We start from the raw sequence: 17,975 nt of genomic DNA on the forward strand, positions 1-17,975 counted from the left end.
AATGGAAGCAGAGCCACAGACGCACCATTCATCCCATCTTGCAGACAGCCGATCGCTGGTTATTAATCATCCTGCTCTAGCTATCTGACATTGTCATCATTCAAACGCTAATTTTAGAGACACGCAGGAGCATTTATATCGCCTTTGGCTACTGAGACAGGCGACAGCCTTGCAAAACATAGCGCTATAAATAAGATTTTTGGAGCGATTTTTTAAAAGAAATAAATAATCGCATCAGGCCGTGCAGAAGAAGTGCTCAGGGTAAAGACGTTCACTGCTATTTTGCTGTTGGATACCTATCAGTAACGCCTAACGGTATACCTACTGGTCGGACTGATATTGACCAATAGGTAGGGTCACTGATGGAGGTCGGGAATCTGGCGCCGTTATTCAAACAGACCGCAAATGCTATCCGATCAGTCCTGACATTCGGAAAGCAAACCAAATTTGGCGTGAGCAATTTATTTACGATTCACCAAATCATTTCTGAAATACGATAGGCGGATTGAACATTCAGTTAATAAACAGCAATCGACATATCGATCCAGATGAAGGTTTATCACAAACGTTTCATGACTAAAAATAAGTGTATGACATTCTCAAGCTCAGCGTCGGCTGAATCGTGGCCGATGTTTACGATTGAGTCCTCTGAAAGATCGAGGAGTGAAACAGGTAAAATCCGCATTTGTTGACACACAGTTAACGATTTGCCTCCGACAGTTGTAAAACTTGTAAACGTATGACCAGTGGTCGGCGCTCAATGTTCGATTGGCGTCAGTTAGCTTTCCTCATTAGGTTAGATAATAGTGCATATTTGCCAATTAAACCCATTTAGTAAGACCAAGTATGTAAATGAGCGAAGTAGTGGCCACTGGTTGCAATCAAAGATGTCGTCGCCTACCTACATCGGGGACAACACGAGAAGAAGATTCGATTGAAATGTAATGGTTAGGAGCACTGGGAAGTGGGACTTCACTGTAAAAGTATCGCCTAATCGTTTAGATGCCATATAACATTCGCATTTATATCAAACATGTTACCTATATTTTAGGGTTCTTGATCACGTTTCTGGATTTGGCCGGCCGACCGTCGGCACTTCGGGCACGAAGCCGTACCGTATCGTGTAGTCGGCGGCTCGGCCAGTTCTAACAACATGGAACTGGACACGGCGACTGAGCGGCCCCGTCCGCCGCCCACCGTCACACACAGGTCACGTGCGGGAGGCCCGGCCGCCCAGAGGTAATTCGAGACGACACCGCACGGCACCGGCAAATTAAACCGCGCCGCTCAGCCGTGTTAGCGACCTCATGCAGTGGCAAAATAACGCCGGAAAATCCCCCACACCTCAGTCTCTGATTATCTACGTCGAGGATGAGAAGGGCGCATATGTACCTATAAGGTTTTGCTTTTGGTGCAATAAGAATCAGTTTGTTCCTGCACATGTGCATGTCCATGTCTAGAATGTCCCGATTACTGCGGTGACATTAAACCCTTCATGTCTCAACCATTCAGCCCCCCTCGCCTCACGGAGCGTCCAGAGTCGGCCACTGCTGTCCGAGTCACGTCTCGGGCTACGACGACTTTATTTGTGACTGTCTGTTTGATGGAGCGGACTTGGAATTTCCAACAAGGAAGCAAAATAGGAGCTGACATACAGGCCGGGCGTGCCATTCGTTTGACTGAACGCTGTGACTCTGACAGGCTGGATGGATGCTACAAGAAAACGGCTGCGCCACTTGTCAATAAGACATCGGAGGAATAAGAATAGCGGGGCACGCCCGGGGCTCCCACGGGGTTGGAAAGACGACTTAACAACCATGCGAAGAAATGTCCTAAATTACATTTATTTGATAGAACAATTACGTGCCTTATGCAGATGCATAATTCCTTTTCTCTTCTCACATACGAGATGGTAAAACGGCATGATAGAATAATATGGACAGCTGAGAAGATAAGATACCTACCGCAGTAGTTTTAAATGATCAAATGATAAAAAATGAGATTTCATAATAAATCGTGAGATTATAAGAGTTAAAGTAGAGTTCTAGTAGGCATAGCAACTTCATCCACGGTTCATCAGAACTTGCGTGTGAAGAAAGATTAATGATTATCTCGAAAGAGGGTCCCGAGACATGGAATAACGTCCAGGTGGCTTTATAATGATGTTTGCGTCATCTATGTAAGTGAATAAAGCATTGTATAGGATGATGTCAGGCTCCCAGCCAAAAATTGGCAGCAAAACCATGCAATTTATCATAAGAAGGAAATGAGCTTGCTTCTAAGAAGAAAAGCGCTGAAGGTATATGCAAGTTGCAACTAAACACCCATTGTGCCATCCATTTATCTTGATGGATCACGACAATCTGCGGCAAGTTCGCAGCGCCTGAAGTTCGTATAGCAGCACGTGTCTCTCCCGTGAATCGGTGCTCCCGTGTCACGAGCTGCGCTGGCCCGCGCGGCGCGCGGCGGGCACGCCATCGGGACTCGTGACGCCGAGTTTCACACCCCGGCCCGACCCCGGCCCGGCGCAGAGCGCTGTCCGCCGGACCCCGCACGCCGTCAGTGCGCGTGCGGCCAACGTTGCGTCAACTCTTACGACTACATTTCACGAGCCCTACTGAGCAACCCACGACATGCCGTCCCGTGTAACACCTGCGGCCACATAAAAGGCCCGCGGCCGGCTCCGGAGCTCACAGCTCAGCTCAGCTCACAGAGCAGCTCACCTCAGCTCACAGCCTGATCCAGCCCTCTCTCACCATGCGTCCGGCTACCGCAGTGCTCCTGCTGTCGTGTGTCTGCGCTCTGCTGGGCGGCTCCAGCGCGCAGTACGACGACTACGGCGGCGGAGAGCACGGCGGAGACTACGACGGCGACTACGGCGGCGGCTTCGGCGGGCACGACGGAGGTTTCGGCGGAGACCACGGCGGCCACGATGGTGGTTTCGGCGGAGACCATGGTCATGACGGCGGAGATTTCGGCGGTGACCACGGCCATGGCGGCGGCGACTTCGGCGGCGACCATGCCGGCGGTTTCCGGAGCCAGGGTGGCGACCAGTTCGGTGGCGACCGGTTCGGCAGCGAGCACCACGGCGACCACGAGCTTTGAGGTCGAATTCCGGCGGCGGCCGGCCGCCCGCCATCCAGCCTGGAGAGTTTGTTTTGCCGTTCTGTGCGTTACCCTAATGTTCTGTGTTGTGATTTGTAGCTATCCCGAGTGAATCATAATCGTCTTCAGCACCGAGACATCTTTCAGATATTGTTATAATGTTAACTGGTTGCAATACAATAAATATGCTTATCTCTAACTCCGAGTGCTATCCAATGCCTACCTGGCATGGTTGCAAATATGGCAGTCAAACGCATGCCGCACATTCAGCGTAAGTAGTTCAATATGCTCAGCCCTCCCCCGTCTGACCCGGATGCCGCCCGGGAGTACACCTGAGAGTGCCCCGTCCGGATGGTGGCGGGGCGCCGTGTGTATTCATGTTACACTCGCGCCGTCGTGGAGGGAAGTGCGGTTGTTGCCTGTCCCTGTGACGGACAGAACAATCGCCAATGAGCTGGTGTTGTGACACGGCTCTCATGAAGATCGCGGCCGGACGGGAAGGCTGCTGGCCCAGGCCTCGAGCAGGCCTTGATGTCGCGAGTTGTGGTATTTATTTATTTTTGGATATATCCTGCTACCTGAATCTCCCCCAACAGATGTGCTGACTGGAGCGGAACCCCAGCCCTCTTATCAGCGCCGCCGACCCCCGATGGAATGGTGTCCAATTGCTGACTATCTGCCTAGACGGCCGTGAAATTACAGTGCTTCAAATGAAGAAATGTGGTGCAAACAGACCGTCAACAAATCACTCTTCCACCGCGGGGGAATCGTGCCGCCGCATAACGGTACATTATCAACAGAACGTCTCATCACGGACACCTTTTACCCGAGTTCAATTATCGTTAAGTCCAATGAACCCATTACAACTGCCGAATCGCATGAAGACATCCAAGGTCTTGCAAGGAACCGATACCATCAATCACATACCTGCGTCAGCTAATACTCGACTAGCACCGAGATTAAAGTACCTAAAGTGTCTCTTAGACCCACCCTCAATTTGCGCCTCTAGCGGTCCGCCCACCGTCCAGTGCCGTTCTCCTAGCCTTTATGAACCTCCTCACGTCACCTTCTCTCCCCCCCCCCTCCCTTTCACGACCAGCCCAGGTCACCGATCCATCTCTGCCGCCGGTCTGCTCTCGACAGTTTCCGGGTGACGGTCCGGCGGTATCGGAGGCGTCTCATCAGGCCCCGCTGCTGGCGATACGGTCGTAAAACGTCCCACGGTGGGGACGGCCGTCAGGTCATTAGGAAAGTTGGCATAATAACGGTTTCAACGGAAAACCTTTCGGTAAGATAACAGTTTCGCCCCTTAATAAATGGAAGAAATAAAGTGCATTAACTGGCTAACACAACAATCAATCTCTCTTACGAGGCCGTCACTAGCAGTCGCATTACCGTCTCGTCTATCACCATAATGTAGCATTAACGCCCGGTTTGATAAATTTACCGCCACTCAAGAGAGCCGGCGATGAATTGTTGATATCTGAGACGCCGACTCAGCGGCAGAGCCGGCTCCGACGTGGAGCAGCTGGTCCTGGCAGCTATATCAGATCTCTATGTTGGCAGCACGTGTGACGCCACTGCGTACAAAGATTTTAGATTGGACTGACCCTCCATTCAGTTTCCTTCTGTTTGGCGTTTCATGGGACGGATAGTAGGCGGTAGTAGGTGCCCCTGAACATTGCAAAACCAGTATCGTTTTAATTTGTAAATTTCATTCGCTTTTTTGTATGGCAGCGATAACGATGGGCTCATAGGGAGACTATCAATATAACTTCAAATGGCACACAACTTCCATCACGAAAATCACACTGTCTTACTGTCTAATTGTATGGGACTGCCGATCAAACAGCATTTATTCCATAATTTTGCGTCGAGGCTCAAGCAGTCTGAATTTCATCATACGCTTAAACTAACGGTAAATCGTATTTGTACATACTGATATGTATGCGAAAACCTATACCTATTGGTAACCGCACTGAGTGATGCCATGCGCGATCCCCGCATTCCTGTGGGTGTCTGGGACCAATTAACAGCTTTGTGGCAATCACTTTGACTGATGTAATGCATTCCATTAAAACAACCACCTGATCGAAGGTCGCGCTTGGCTCAGTCGATGGGTAAAAGCATACGCTCATGTCATATTACAATGATGAAATGCGCATAAATAGCCGTCTCAAGTGCAGTTTGGCTTCCGAGGCGCGGACGACCTACTGCCGGCCGGGCCGGGACGTTTGTCAGCACATTCACCGGGGGAGTAGGTATACGCATCGGATCGGCGGCAGAGTTCCGAGCTGCCGATCTCCATGTATGCCAGAGACGGACCGACTAGGGACTGACATCACCCGAGGAACCGGTCGGAGCGGCGACAGATCTCAGTTCGGGCCATTGAAACGCAACCGTCCGCCTGACTTAACGCGGTAATCTCCGTCAGTGAGATACATATGCAGTCAGCGAGGCTCCCATAGCGGAGGAAAGGGATCCAGCGGGAATCTGAAGATCCTCTGCATTATTTCCACTGAGCGATGTGGGCCGGTTTCGGACTGCGTCGGAATGCACGGACCTGGGCCGCGAGCGCGGGCCGGAGTGATTGGCGGTCAGCCGTCCAACCGTCCGACATAATACAGGGTGTCTCAAAAGTTCGTTCACACATTTCCCATGCCCATAAAGCATATAAGAACCGGCCAAAAATCTAAGGTTTTGGTGTCTGTGTGCACACTAGACAAATATGCATGCTTTGACAACTGATTCGGAAGGTTGGAAATCAAACTATTTGCTGTATCTCCAAAAATATTTGTCCATACCGATTTTCGTCGCTCCGTCAGCTGCCGGAGGCTGATAAAAGGTTACCAGCTTTCAAGCTTTTGTAGGGGAATCCCCTGCAGTTTCTGCGTCGGATTTAGGTTTGACGAGCTCCCCGGCAACATCCGCTTCTCTCTGAAAGCTGACAGCTTGCATCGACACCATCCGTGAGTATTTTGTAGGTCTTCTCTGGCGCTAACTCCTTCATGAATGACTGGCGCCGACCTCCCAAGCACCATTGTCCTTTTCAAAACAACCCCATTCCTGAACAAATGGGAAGTGCCAGGGGCAAATTTTTCGCAGCATATCGTAGAAGAATGTGTCGGCCATCTGTTTCTTAGACACGTTGTGCAAATTTTGCAAATCCCAAACGCTCATCATTCCCCATGACAAGATCTTCACTGGGTTGCGGAGTGTTTTCCTCAGGAGAGGTTCTGCTTTGTAAACGGCCAAAACCTGTCCATCGTGCGGTTTTGTCGGGATTTTGTGTCTAAAAGAAAGCTTTTCGCTCCAGATCTGCCTCTTGAAACTTCGTAAGATAAAAATTTACATTAATTGACACTTTTGAAGGGTCAGTTGTCCTTGGCATTGACGATTTTCGTGTTATTTTCCCCCAAAATTTAGCGTTATAGATATAATAAACAATTTAAAATGATACTTTGTCTTTGTTTTACGATGACCTGCAATTTGTGAAACTGGGTAACCTCTGTCTGTGAGCTTCTTGTCAGTTTTCAATAGTTATGACTTCATTTTAAGCTGTTTTCCGGAGCACGAGTCTGCTGCCGTACGAGGGTCGTTCAAAACGCTGTTAGTCTCGCATGGTTTTGTCCATCAAAAATTTTAGCCACCGTTTTTATTAGATGATCATCATGTTGTACTCATCCTTGCCGACAGTTTGCCATGGGTCATTTCCGACTTAACCATTCCCATTACTCCTGAAATAGAGAGTTTCTTAGCCGACCCGATTTTGCGACCTCCATTTTCATGCCTGACCCATGGTCAGAGATGAACCCTTTTTGTGAGCTCATGAAGGGTCGAATGCTCTTGAAAACAATGAGGCTGCTTGAGGAAGGTTGTTACGAATGCCCATGCAAAATTTCGACCGTTAATTAATTGTTGATTCAGAATTATTGACAAAAAAGCATGGCTGGTACCTGTGAACGAACTTTTGAGACACCCTGTACATACTTAGGCTGGGGGATCCAGAGCGTCGTAAGCCTCGTCGCAGCTGCGACGTGTCGCAAGTTGTGTAGTAAGTCGTTTTTGGAGGGATCAATTGATGAGTAGCGTTACTTAAGAAGTAAAGTCTATCGCAAAGTGCCTGATTTACGACACAACTTACGAATTTGAAATAGCAGTCGTAAGTTGTGTCGCAAGTTGATATGGCCTTGAGGGAGAGGTCACAGGTCACAGGTCATTGGGGTCATGGTCACGAAATTTGCATGGTACGTGGAAAATTGTTGAAACTTGAGATCCTGAAAATTTCGTTGCAATCCGTTGCCGCTAACGCGAGTTATAAAGCAAGGACCAACGGTTCGTCTATGAGGCCTCAATCCGCGCCAGCGAGAGTGTTGAACATGGTGCATAATATGTTATATTCACATTTATTGGGGTATTCATGGATATGAAGTATCCTAACACCATTCCAGCAACTACTGGCGAATCCAGAAAGGCGGTCTTGGACGTTGCGAGGGGCATCCCCCAAAAGATTCTCCAAATTCTAAAAGCGATGTGTCCCAGATGACCCCCATGACCTCGAATTGATCTCTGTGATGACCCCAAGTTGACCTCTGTGCCCTGACGTGTTCCAGATGACCTCCAATTGAGCTTTGTGATGACCCCAAGTTGACCTCTGTAACCTGACGTGTCCCAGATGACCTTCGTGACCTCCAATAGAGCTCTGTGATGACCCCAAGTTGACCTCTGTGACCTGACGTGTCCCTTGATGACCCCCATGACCTCCAATAGAGCTCTGTGATGACCCCAAGTTGACCTCTGTTACCTGAAGTGTCCCAGATGACCTCCGTGACCTCCAATTGAGCTCTCTGATGACTCCAAGCTGACCTCTGTGACCTGATGTGTCCCAGATGACCTCCAATTGAGCTCTGTGATGACCCCAAGTTGACCTCTGTAGCCTGACGTGTCACAGATGACCTGCGTGATCTCCAATAGAGCTCTGTGGTGATCCCAAGTTGACCTCTGTAACCTGACGTGTCCCAGATGACCTCCGTGACCTCCAATTGAGCTCTGTGATGAACTCAAGTTGACCTCTGTGACCTGACGTGTCCCATATGACCTCTGTAACCTCTAAGTGACCCCTCTGATGACTCCAAGCTGACCTATCTGACCTGATGTGCCCCAGATAACCGTCATGACCTTCAATTGAGCTCTGTGATGACCCCAAGTTGACCTCTGTGACTTGACGTGTCCCAGATGACCTCCGTGACCTCCAATTGAGCTCTTTGATGACCTCAAGCTGACCTCTGTGACCTGGCGTGTCCCAGATGACCCCCAATTGAGCTCTGTGATGACCCCGAGTTGACCTCTGTAACCTGACGTGCCCCCAAGTTGCCTTCTGTGACCTGACGTGTCTCAGATTACTTCCGTGGTCTCCAATTGAGCTCTGTGATGACCCCAAGTTGACCTCCGTGACCTGAAGTGTCCCAGATGACCTCTGTAACTTCCAATTGTGACCTCAATCTCCAACTCTACTAACTCTCTGTGACCTCATACTCTCTTCACTCATTTCTTCTAAAGCATCGCTTCTAGATGCCCTATAGCGCCACAAATCTCCTGTGATCGATCCCAAAATTCATGGCAACTCACGTGAGCGTTAGCAACCACAAGTCACCCAGATGAGACAAAGCTTCAGAATCAGAGAACATGCTTGAACTGGCTGTCTCATAAGCTCGCAAACCAGAAGGACGAATGTTCCTTTATGCTTGATAGAGTTTTCGACCTTACTGACGCTTACTACGGGATCAGCTGATCGTGTAGCCTTTTAAATTCTCGAGTAAAGTGGGTATTTAAACCTTGTCGCAGCTACGTTCTGTCGTATCCTCCGACAAACCCCTCTTTCCTCAACATCCCTCCTTTTTCGCTACGACACAACTTGCGACGGGACATGTGTCGTAACTTGCGACGTGTCGTAGATGGACTTGCGACGCCCTGGATCCCCCCGGCCTTAGTGCGGCGGGACCGCCAGATCGCGTATCCGATTTCCATCCATGATTCGGTCGGCAGGCAGTTGTCTCTTCCGTGCACAGTGGCAGTAGTGGTGGCATTTCTCGGAATGTGTGCGAGATCACTGCAATAAGCCGTGACGAAACCGTTGCCCCATAAGTGTACTGCATTTGTTACGCCCTCCCCTCTTCTCATATAGGTAAATGTCATATACCTTATACCTAGCCTATATAATTGTCGGACAGTTGCTTGACTGTTTTGCTGCACAGCGTCAGTGACTGTTAAGCTGTTGCATGTTTGGCTGCTGTCAAGCTGACTGTTGAGCGGTCACTGTACCTATCAACTTCCTTCGTCCTCAGAGTCAGTAAAATCAATAGCCATTGTCATAAACAAATGCATTATTCAGCAACACGTAAAATGAGCTCCCATGACTTACGCAAACACCCGTACCTAAAAATACACACACTTTTCCCCGGCCGATGGCCATAATGCATTAGCGGCTGGTTGGTTGTACATACTGCGCCGTGCATTGACACATATTGATGCGAATACTGGCATGAAAATGGCATCGGTCTCAGAAGAGTAAACAAGAGAAGCACGTCACCTAACTGCTCACATTACTGGGGGTATAGGAATGCCAGTTGAGAAACTACAAAACATCAACAATACCTACCAATGGATGACCGTTATCAAAGAACGTCAACAAAGAAACCCTTCCATCCGTCGTAAACTGCGAAAGTCTACATTATAGGATGCCAGTTACTTATCGTTACCGCATAAGTAAACGTAGGTATATGTTGCGCTCCACCTACTCAATAACGCTGGAGATATGCTGATCTGGCTTGCTGGTCCTACCCATCCATTGTCCATGTTTCCAGAGGAGTGTATCCTCCGGGTCCAGGGGTGTGTCCTCCGGGTCCAGAGGTGTGTCCTCCGGGTCCAGAGGTGTGTCCTCCGGGTCCAGGGGTGCGTCCTCCGGGTCCAGAGGTGCGTCCTCCGGGTCCAGAGGTGCGTCCTCCGGGTCCAGTGGTGCGCCATTAGGGTCCAGGGTGTGGCAGGCACGTCACCTCTCCTTTGCCGCTGACGGAGGCACCTTTCCTTCCTCCCGTCAGGTCAGTCAGACGGACGCCCGACGGTGACATCTCCCGATCAGTGTCTGATATCCCGACCGGCGACGGCTGGTCCATGGATCGGAATATCGCGGTCCTCGGGCGCCGCCGGCTGAGCGCCTGCCACGGTCCGAGCGGCGGCCGGTATATGTAAAACGACCGCATAAGGTCGCCCAAGATGAAAGTCAAAGGCTATCGGTGAGTGATCGCCGCGGCTTCCGGCGGCGTCTGCGTCACGGCTAAAAGCTCCGCAACTCCCTGCTGAGTTCTCGGAGCTTGTGATCACCCGGCTAGCGATGGGTGGATTTTCGTGGGACATGTGCCGCGGCGGGGGCCTCAGACTGCAGCCAGCCGGCGCGGCTGTCAATTAGTGGTGGTCCCAGGCAGGTTTGAGGGGGCTCACTCCCCGCCAGCCAACTGTGGATTAACGGAGGGTTCTGTGAACAATGTGCATTACGCCTCAGCCGCGCCAAAATCTGCCTCTGGGGCGTCAACGTCTGCCGCCAGCCAGTCACATACGCCGCTGATCCCTCAGACCCAGACATTGGAGCTGCTGTGGCCAGTCTCGGACCGTTGGCGCCTGGATCACAGACAACACGTGCCTTTTTCGTCTGCTGCGGCCGGAATACCCCAGTGAGCGGGTACGACAGCCAGGTAAACCACTCACCGACCATGTGACCCGCCCCTGCGTCTGGCCGTGTGTGACACGTGACACGCCTATACCGTCTGCAGGACCGCCGTCTGACGGGTAGGCAGATAGGCACCCGAGACACGTCGGTACGGTACGCTGGTGATCTGAATAGGCAGCGCAGGTCCGAGTTACCGCATTCCTTGTCAAAATTCATGCATGGCTCACTAAGCTGAAGCTCTTACGCCAATGGGCTGAGCATATGCAAAATATTCCCAAATTAACAGCATTTCAAGCAATATTAGTTCAGAAGCTATCAGAAATCAGAATCGTACCTAAGCTTTGACGCTTTCGGGCTGGTATAACATGATCAGCTATTCGGTAAATTGCGCGGTATGATTCTGATCAATCGCAACACACCTGTTTTTCAGTCTAACTGGACAGTGTGGGTTTGGGTGGGAGGAGAGGCGAGGGTTCCGACTTCCGACGGCACCTCTGCTCCAAAGGCCGTGACAGGTACGACGAGACATTAATGCTAGAGCAAGCACCTTTAAGGACAATTCCAGACACGTTCTATGTACAGCTGTTCAAATTCCTCTGCAATACTCTGCTTTAGATCAGCGGCGCGTCCAGTGCCGTTCTCTGTACAATATCTACTGAATTGTGTGGGCGGTGTCACGTCTTGCCCACCGCCCACCTTGTCCATTAGTGCCTGTGTCCACGGATCGTGCCCGTTTTCATGAGCCGTCGGGCGGCTGGTCGGGTCAGGACAGTTACCAAGTGAGGCCAGGCTCACTTGGTCAGACGGCCCTGTGGCGCCAGTGATGGCCCTGTGGCGTCAGTGATGGCCCTGTGGCGTCAGTAACGGGCGTCTCACGGCCCTGTGGCGCCAGTGACGGGCGTCAGACGGCCTCTGAGGGCGCCAGTGACGGCCCTGTGGCGTCAGTGACGGCCCTGTGGCGCCAGTGACGGTCCTGATGTCGTCAGACGTCAGTCCCACAGCTCGGTCTGCCGTCGCTGTCCGCTGCTGCTGCCGCTGGGTTCGTCCGAGCCGCTATTCAGCTGTATTTGGGATGCAGCGGCGATATGAATCCCACGATGGTGCCAATATCCCAGCTGGGTGAATATCTTTGAATAATGGCACGTCCATGACATGAATGAGACTTTTAGGCTATGCATCTCGAACGTGTGACGTGGATAGAATTGTTTGCCAGGAAACACAATTGTAGTTACCAACCTTTCCAAGCAATATAGTCTTACTCTGCCATTTTAAGCAGTTGCAGGCACAGGAAGGAAACGAATTCTTAAAGTTAACTGTTTTTCATAGAAAATAGGCTTGTTTTTGTGGCGTTCTTTCCATCGTTAAGCGATGTTAGATAATGTAAGACATAAAGCAGCAAATACCGCGTGTGATTTACTGCGATAGTTTACCTGAATCACCATCCGTATACGGGCGCTGAGGCACCAGCTTGTTCTGTCGTTACCGTGAGATCGTAACTATTTTGACGACTATGCTATAGGTATGCACACTTGAGATCCCTAATTTAGATAGATAGATACATGCCTGTAAGCCGTGAAAATAGGCATGATGGAATGTCATAGATAGAATCCCTACTTATTGGTAGATGGCCTTGGATTTATTATATCATGGAATGTAAATGGTAAATGGAAAGAGAAAGAAGATACATATATTCAAATGGTGGTCCTTTCATTTCATTTCCAACGAGCAGTGAGTATGTGCATATCATTCCCAAACATCCTCATAACAAACATACTGAATTACTGATACCTACCCACTGATTTCTGGGGATACGCATGCATTCGTAACCCCAACCGTTGAATGGTAGGTATAACGTTGCTGCAGCAACGTTTCAATTTCGCCATCAAATCGCCCTCGTTGCTTCTACACGAGCAGCCTAAAACGGGTGTCGTGTGTGAGTTAAAACACTTCGGAACGTTTCTCATATATCCACGATTAAAAATGCAGCGTCCAGCATTGCGGCCGATCCTGCGATTAAATTCGCTGGTGCCATCGTTCAGTCCCATTTTGCATGCCAATGACCGGGCCAGGCCGATTTATGTCACACTGAGGACAATTTGCTGGCAAAGAGACCCCGGGGAGCAGCGGCGACTCAATAACGGCTGTGCATTTTAGTCATCAGATATGCAATTAAATTATTTTATCTACCAGTTAGCACGATTAAAAGCGATGTTATAGCTCCGTATTGACGCATATAAAATAGGTATAACTAATTAAATGCAATATAATTCTAGACGAATGATAGCGTTCAGCGTTCATTCCAACTTCCTGTGGGCTTGAACTTCCCCGTGGTAACTCGGTATTAACAAGATATACGGGCTAGCATCCTGTTAGTCCAGCTCCATTTGTTTTCAACTAGCATGCGATTCATTGTGCCACATTTTGTTATTGGTGCAAGGTGAATCTATTGAGCATAAAATGGTCGAAACTCCAGTTATCATTCAGGTGGGTCCTTATATAAGCTCACTGTTCTCAGACTGAGCGGTCAAAAATGACGAAGGAAGAACACCACGAGTGAGTCAGGGATACATAAATTAGTGACACAGGGACATTGGTACATGATTGCACAAAGCTTCATGGGTTTTCTTGTTGCACTTTTTCAATTAATCGTTATAAAAGTTCAATATGGGCCCTTAGGTATTAACGCTGTGCCTATGAACTATAATATCACAGGGCGGCTGACGAATAAAACGTAAAGTAACTACCCAGAATAAAGCTGAGTTCACTGTATTCGTCTGTCAGAAACACCAAGCAACATGTTCCATGTCATTTCACAACCGCACAACACTTCGTCCACACGATAAATAAACGTCGAAAAGCAACAGCGCAATAACAAACAAAAGGCGTCATTTTCTCGGGGCCATGTGATATCGATGTGCTCCCCAATATCAGCTCGACTCCCTGTCATTCCCATTCAGTGACCGGCGCAGCGGCCACCGAGGGCGTTTAATGGGCCGGGACGGATCGGGGTCAGGTCATCCAATACCGGCCCCACAATCCGGTCCGCCATCGGCGCTGACCGCGAGATTGACCGGGCCGAGCCGCCGGCGCCCATTACCCTCGGCGTGGGCGGCTCTGGCCCCCGCGACACCGGACAGGTGGTCAGTCTCAGACGGCCGGCGCACTCCCGAGAGCAACGGCAGACTGACAGACTCCTGCAGGGAGCAACACTGGGGATAGAGGACCCTGGTCTGTTTAGTGTTTGGATGCGGGGATGTTGAATGAACGTTGGGTGCTAGGAGAGCGAAGAGCGGCCCCTGAAAGACAAAGATCCCACAATCACAGACACTACGGAAAGGTCGAGCCCGAGCGCTGACAGTGCTTGAAGGCGCCATCGCCGCAGCATTTCCATGGAGCTGGCCGGTGGCCAGTTGGCAGGTCGCTCACGATACAACCTGTCCGGTGTCATGTAAGGCCCCGAGATACACTGAATGCGGCGCCGGCCCTACATGGGCCGTATACAAAAGCTTTGCGATGTAGCACAGAAGCCAGAACGCTTCAGAAAATAAATAAACCACGTCCCGCCCGCACTCGGCGTCGGCTGGGACCTGTCCGGCCTTGGGCTCCGCTGACGAGTGCGTTCACCGCGAGAGGCTGCCTGCGTCAGAGGCCGAGGTGCGTCCCTGCGTCACACTACGTCAGCACGCACTACGCCGCACGCACAGACCGGTCGGCGGATCAGCGGCGGGTGCGCCAGTTCCAACAGGTGTCCGCCTCATCACACGCCCGGCGAGACCGGCTCAGAGCCCGCGAGACGCCCACAACTTACCGCTAGCACAGCCCAGTCGAGCACAACGCACACACGCACAGATAGTACGGACAGGCAAACCGGCCCGTTCAGCCCGGCAGGCTGATGAAGCAGCACGATTGTCAGGTAGCGTGGCACCGCCCATCCACAAGAACTGTCCGACCAGTCGATTCACAGCACACTTCATGAGCGTCTCTGCCGTTCCAGCCCTCGCGACCGATGGGAGTCATATGGCGACTCCATACGACAGACAAACCTGACTTTGATTGCATCCACCTTGCCCCGAGACCGGAGCGCCTGATGACCCAGCTCGGGTCACTCATCCCAGGTCAGTGCGGGGCGCGGAGGACGGCTCTGCCGCCGCTATACAGTCTCGCTGGTGGGCAGAGGCGCCATCTTGTAGGGGTCGTGTCGGCCGGGGCTGGGCCGGATCTGCATGTAGAAGACAAACACCATGACGAACCAGTACCAGACTAGCACAGCGGCCGGCACGCTGGCCAGGCTGTAGCGGATCCAGTGCTGGTTGCCCTCGATGATGCCGAACACCAGACCGCCCAGCACGACCACGGTGCCCAGCAGGAAGAGGCAGCCGTGCAGCAGGATCCAGGGCAGCAGCAGGCGGCTGACGCGCCGGCGGGCGGCGTGCAGCAGCAGCGCCGAGGCGGCGGCACCCAGCGCGCTCAGGCCGACCACCACCAGCAGGCCGCGCTCCAGGATGAAGATGTAGCGGTTGGTGGTGTCCACGGCGGCCGCGTGCTGCTCGGCACTGGTGTAGTTGAGCAGGTGGACCACATAGAGGCGCGGCAGCAGGTCGGCGCGGATCCGGTCGCCGAGCAGGGTGTAGAGCGCGGCCGCGGCCGCCACGAACCCGACGTGCGCCAGCAGCAGCACGGCGCCGATGGCGAGCACGCCGCGGCGGAGCGGCACGCAGCCGCAGCAGCGGGGCGCGCACTGCGAGAACAGCATCGCGGACAGAGGAGGGCGACGGCGGGAGGAGAAAGTTTATGGGCTACAGGTTCTGCAGCCCGATAAATGGAAGGTGAATATGCAGTACCTCAGATGACTCCGAAAGATGACGCGACTTGACCCACTCAGGCGATCATTTTTCTGTGAAGGCCGTCCCACGACGAAAATGTGATGTAACTTTAACAGTAGCGCGGTCGGCTATTCAAATTTGCGATCACTTGTCGATAAGACGGATCGACGGTCGGACAGAGCGCGGTCCGTTTCCGATCCGGTTCACTCCAATCACTCAGAACTCACTGATCTCTGCAGTGCGGCCGCCGCGACCTGCCAGCTCCGCACCGCATGAGTCCCGCTCGACCGCCGCTGACTGACAGTTGAAGGGGGCCGCGCCGGCGCCGCAGACCGAGGACTGGCGCTCGCGTACGTCCGATCTGCTCCGCGGAGCCGCGCACGGTCCTCTCCCATCGACAGCCGACGGCCAACTACCCGTCCATGGCGGCCGGGCGCCGCACGGGGCGGCCGCGCCGACACCGCGCCGCTGCGGCGGGGAGGAGCCAGGACAGGGGGGGGGGGGGGCGCCGAAACACAGACAGCCCAGACACCCCGCAGACAGCTCAGACAGCACAGTCACACCACAATCTCACAGGGATCCTCCCCAGTGACGCCGCGGATACAGCCGGCACCGTTCCAATGCAGACCAGTGACAGGCGCGGCCCGCTGCGCCATCGGGACAGTCAGGTCAGACGGGCTCACACCCGCGGCTCCGTCCCGTTCGGGGCGACTCGGACGGTGCGCTGATGATGCCGGCTATAGGCTCATCACACGGTGACGCAGGCCGTTCGGCGATGACTGATGACGGACAGACGGTGTGTTTGTAGCGGCCGGCAGTGACGCTGCCGTGGTGACGGCGCCGCCGGACCGGACCGGGCCGTGTGAAGTCCGCCGGCGCCGCGCAGTGTGCTAAGTAGCCGCCCAGTTCCGGGAAATCGGCCGCGCCGAGGGAGCCGATCTGTCGAATTTTGCGAGGGCAAAGGGATTATGGAGATAGGAAGCTTGCATGTATAATGCCGATAAATCACACCGATTGAGAAGCCTCTGCGGCGTCCCATCTCAGGCAGTATGCTTCTCTTACGGCACGGTAAGCTGATAAATTCGCGACAAATTTACTGAGCGTCAGACTGCAGAGCTGTGATCTCCAGTCTGGTTCCTCATCCCAAGCCAAATAAAATACAGACTTACAAAGCATATCAGAGGATTAACGTTTGATGACACCGCAGTTTGTAAACTCCAGTGTAAAAATGAGGCTCATCTTTTCTGAACACTCACTTTGGACCACTTTGTAACTTCTATGCCACCTGCGCTCGCGGTTTCGCAATTCCAACCAATTATAAGGGCACTCCTACGAATGCCAACTTCCAGTTCTTTTCTGTCAGCACATGTCAAGAGCATAATGGAAAATCTCGGCTTACTACGCCAAGTCTCGCCACAAAGTCGCCGCATGCTAATCGGCTCGACTCGGCAAGCTAATTACGCCGCGAGAGCCGGCCGGGGAGCCGACGGGCTGCCTCCAAATTCGGCTCATCTCGGCAGAAGCGCTGAGTGAGTGACCGGATACGGGACGGAGGCCTCGCGGGGAGTCCAGGCGCGTGTTCCGCAACCGGAAAATGAGGGATGATTATCACCGATATTATTCGGCATCACGTTCGGTATCGCGAAAATGGAAAATTCTCGCCGATAATTTTCCCTCGCTGGAGAGGATCCTCAGAGCAGAGTCGAGGCCGAGGGGATATGATTCTTTTGTCGTCAGCTGATAGCCAGCCGACACCGAGATGCCGAACGTCAATTTTGGGAATAAATGTCTAACGAACAAGTCTCCCTAAAACTGGACATGCCGAACGTGTCTTCACGCAAATAATTATCCGACAGAGAATATCCGAGGGAATATCCGAGAGAATATCCAACATGTTGCGGATGCCGAACACACGCTAGGTGTGTATGGACGGCTGACAGAAACCACCGTCCGTCACCCGAACTGTCGGCGCTCCATCTGCCGTTCCCGGTCGTATCGTCCACCCAGCGATGTGGCGGTCCGCTCCGAACCGACACGGACATGACCCACCGTCCTCCGCCGGGGCTAGCGACCTTCCCGCCCCGCGTGCGAAGTTGCCAGATGCGTAGGGCGACTCAACGGTTCTCTGGCAACACCCCGCCGAGGGCAGTGTGTTTTGGGGCTGCAGGCAGCCTGCTTGAGTTGGCCACAAATCAAACCAGTTCGACGGGGTTATTTTCGTTCTGCATTGCGGCTCTGTTTTGTGTGATGGCGCTGAGATGTGGCGGCGGCGCCTGAGCTTCGTTCGGCAGTTGTCAGCGCTATTGGTAAACATTGCTAGCGCG

The 17,975-nt window shown here is 52.4% G+C and overlaps 1 protein-coding gene across 1 annotated transcript; it reads left to right on the forward strand.

Annotated features, from left to right (window-relative positions):
- The first annotated feature begins 2,757 nt into the window (after positions 1 to 2,757).
- Positions 2,758 to 3,105, forward strand: LOC122365776 (TATA-binding protein-associated factor 2N-like). Its single transcript, XM_043337302.1, has one exon. It carries the CDS (start codon positions 2,758 to 2,760, stop codon positions 3,103 to 3,105), a length of 348 nt encoding a protein of 115 aa, XP_043193237.1.
- Positions 3,106 to 17,975: the final 14,870 nt, after the last annotated feature.

The sequence above is a fragment of the Amphibalanus amphitrite genome, unplaced genomic scaffold (assembly GCF_019059575.1).
Source record: "Amphibalanus amphitrite isolate SeventyFive unplaced genomic scaffold, NRLGWU_Aamphi_draft 000763F_arrow, whole genome shotgun sequence".
Classification (NCBI taxonomy): domain Eukaryota; kingdom Metazoa; phylum Arthropoda; class Thecostraca; order Balanomorpha; family Balanidae; genus Amphibalanus; species Amphibalanus amphitrite.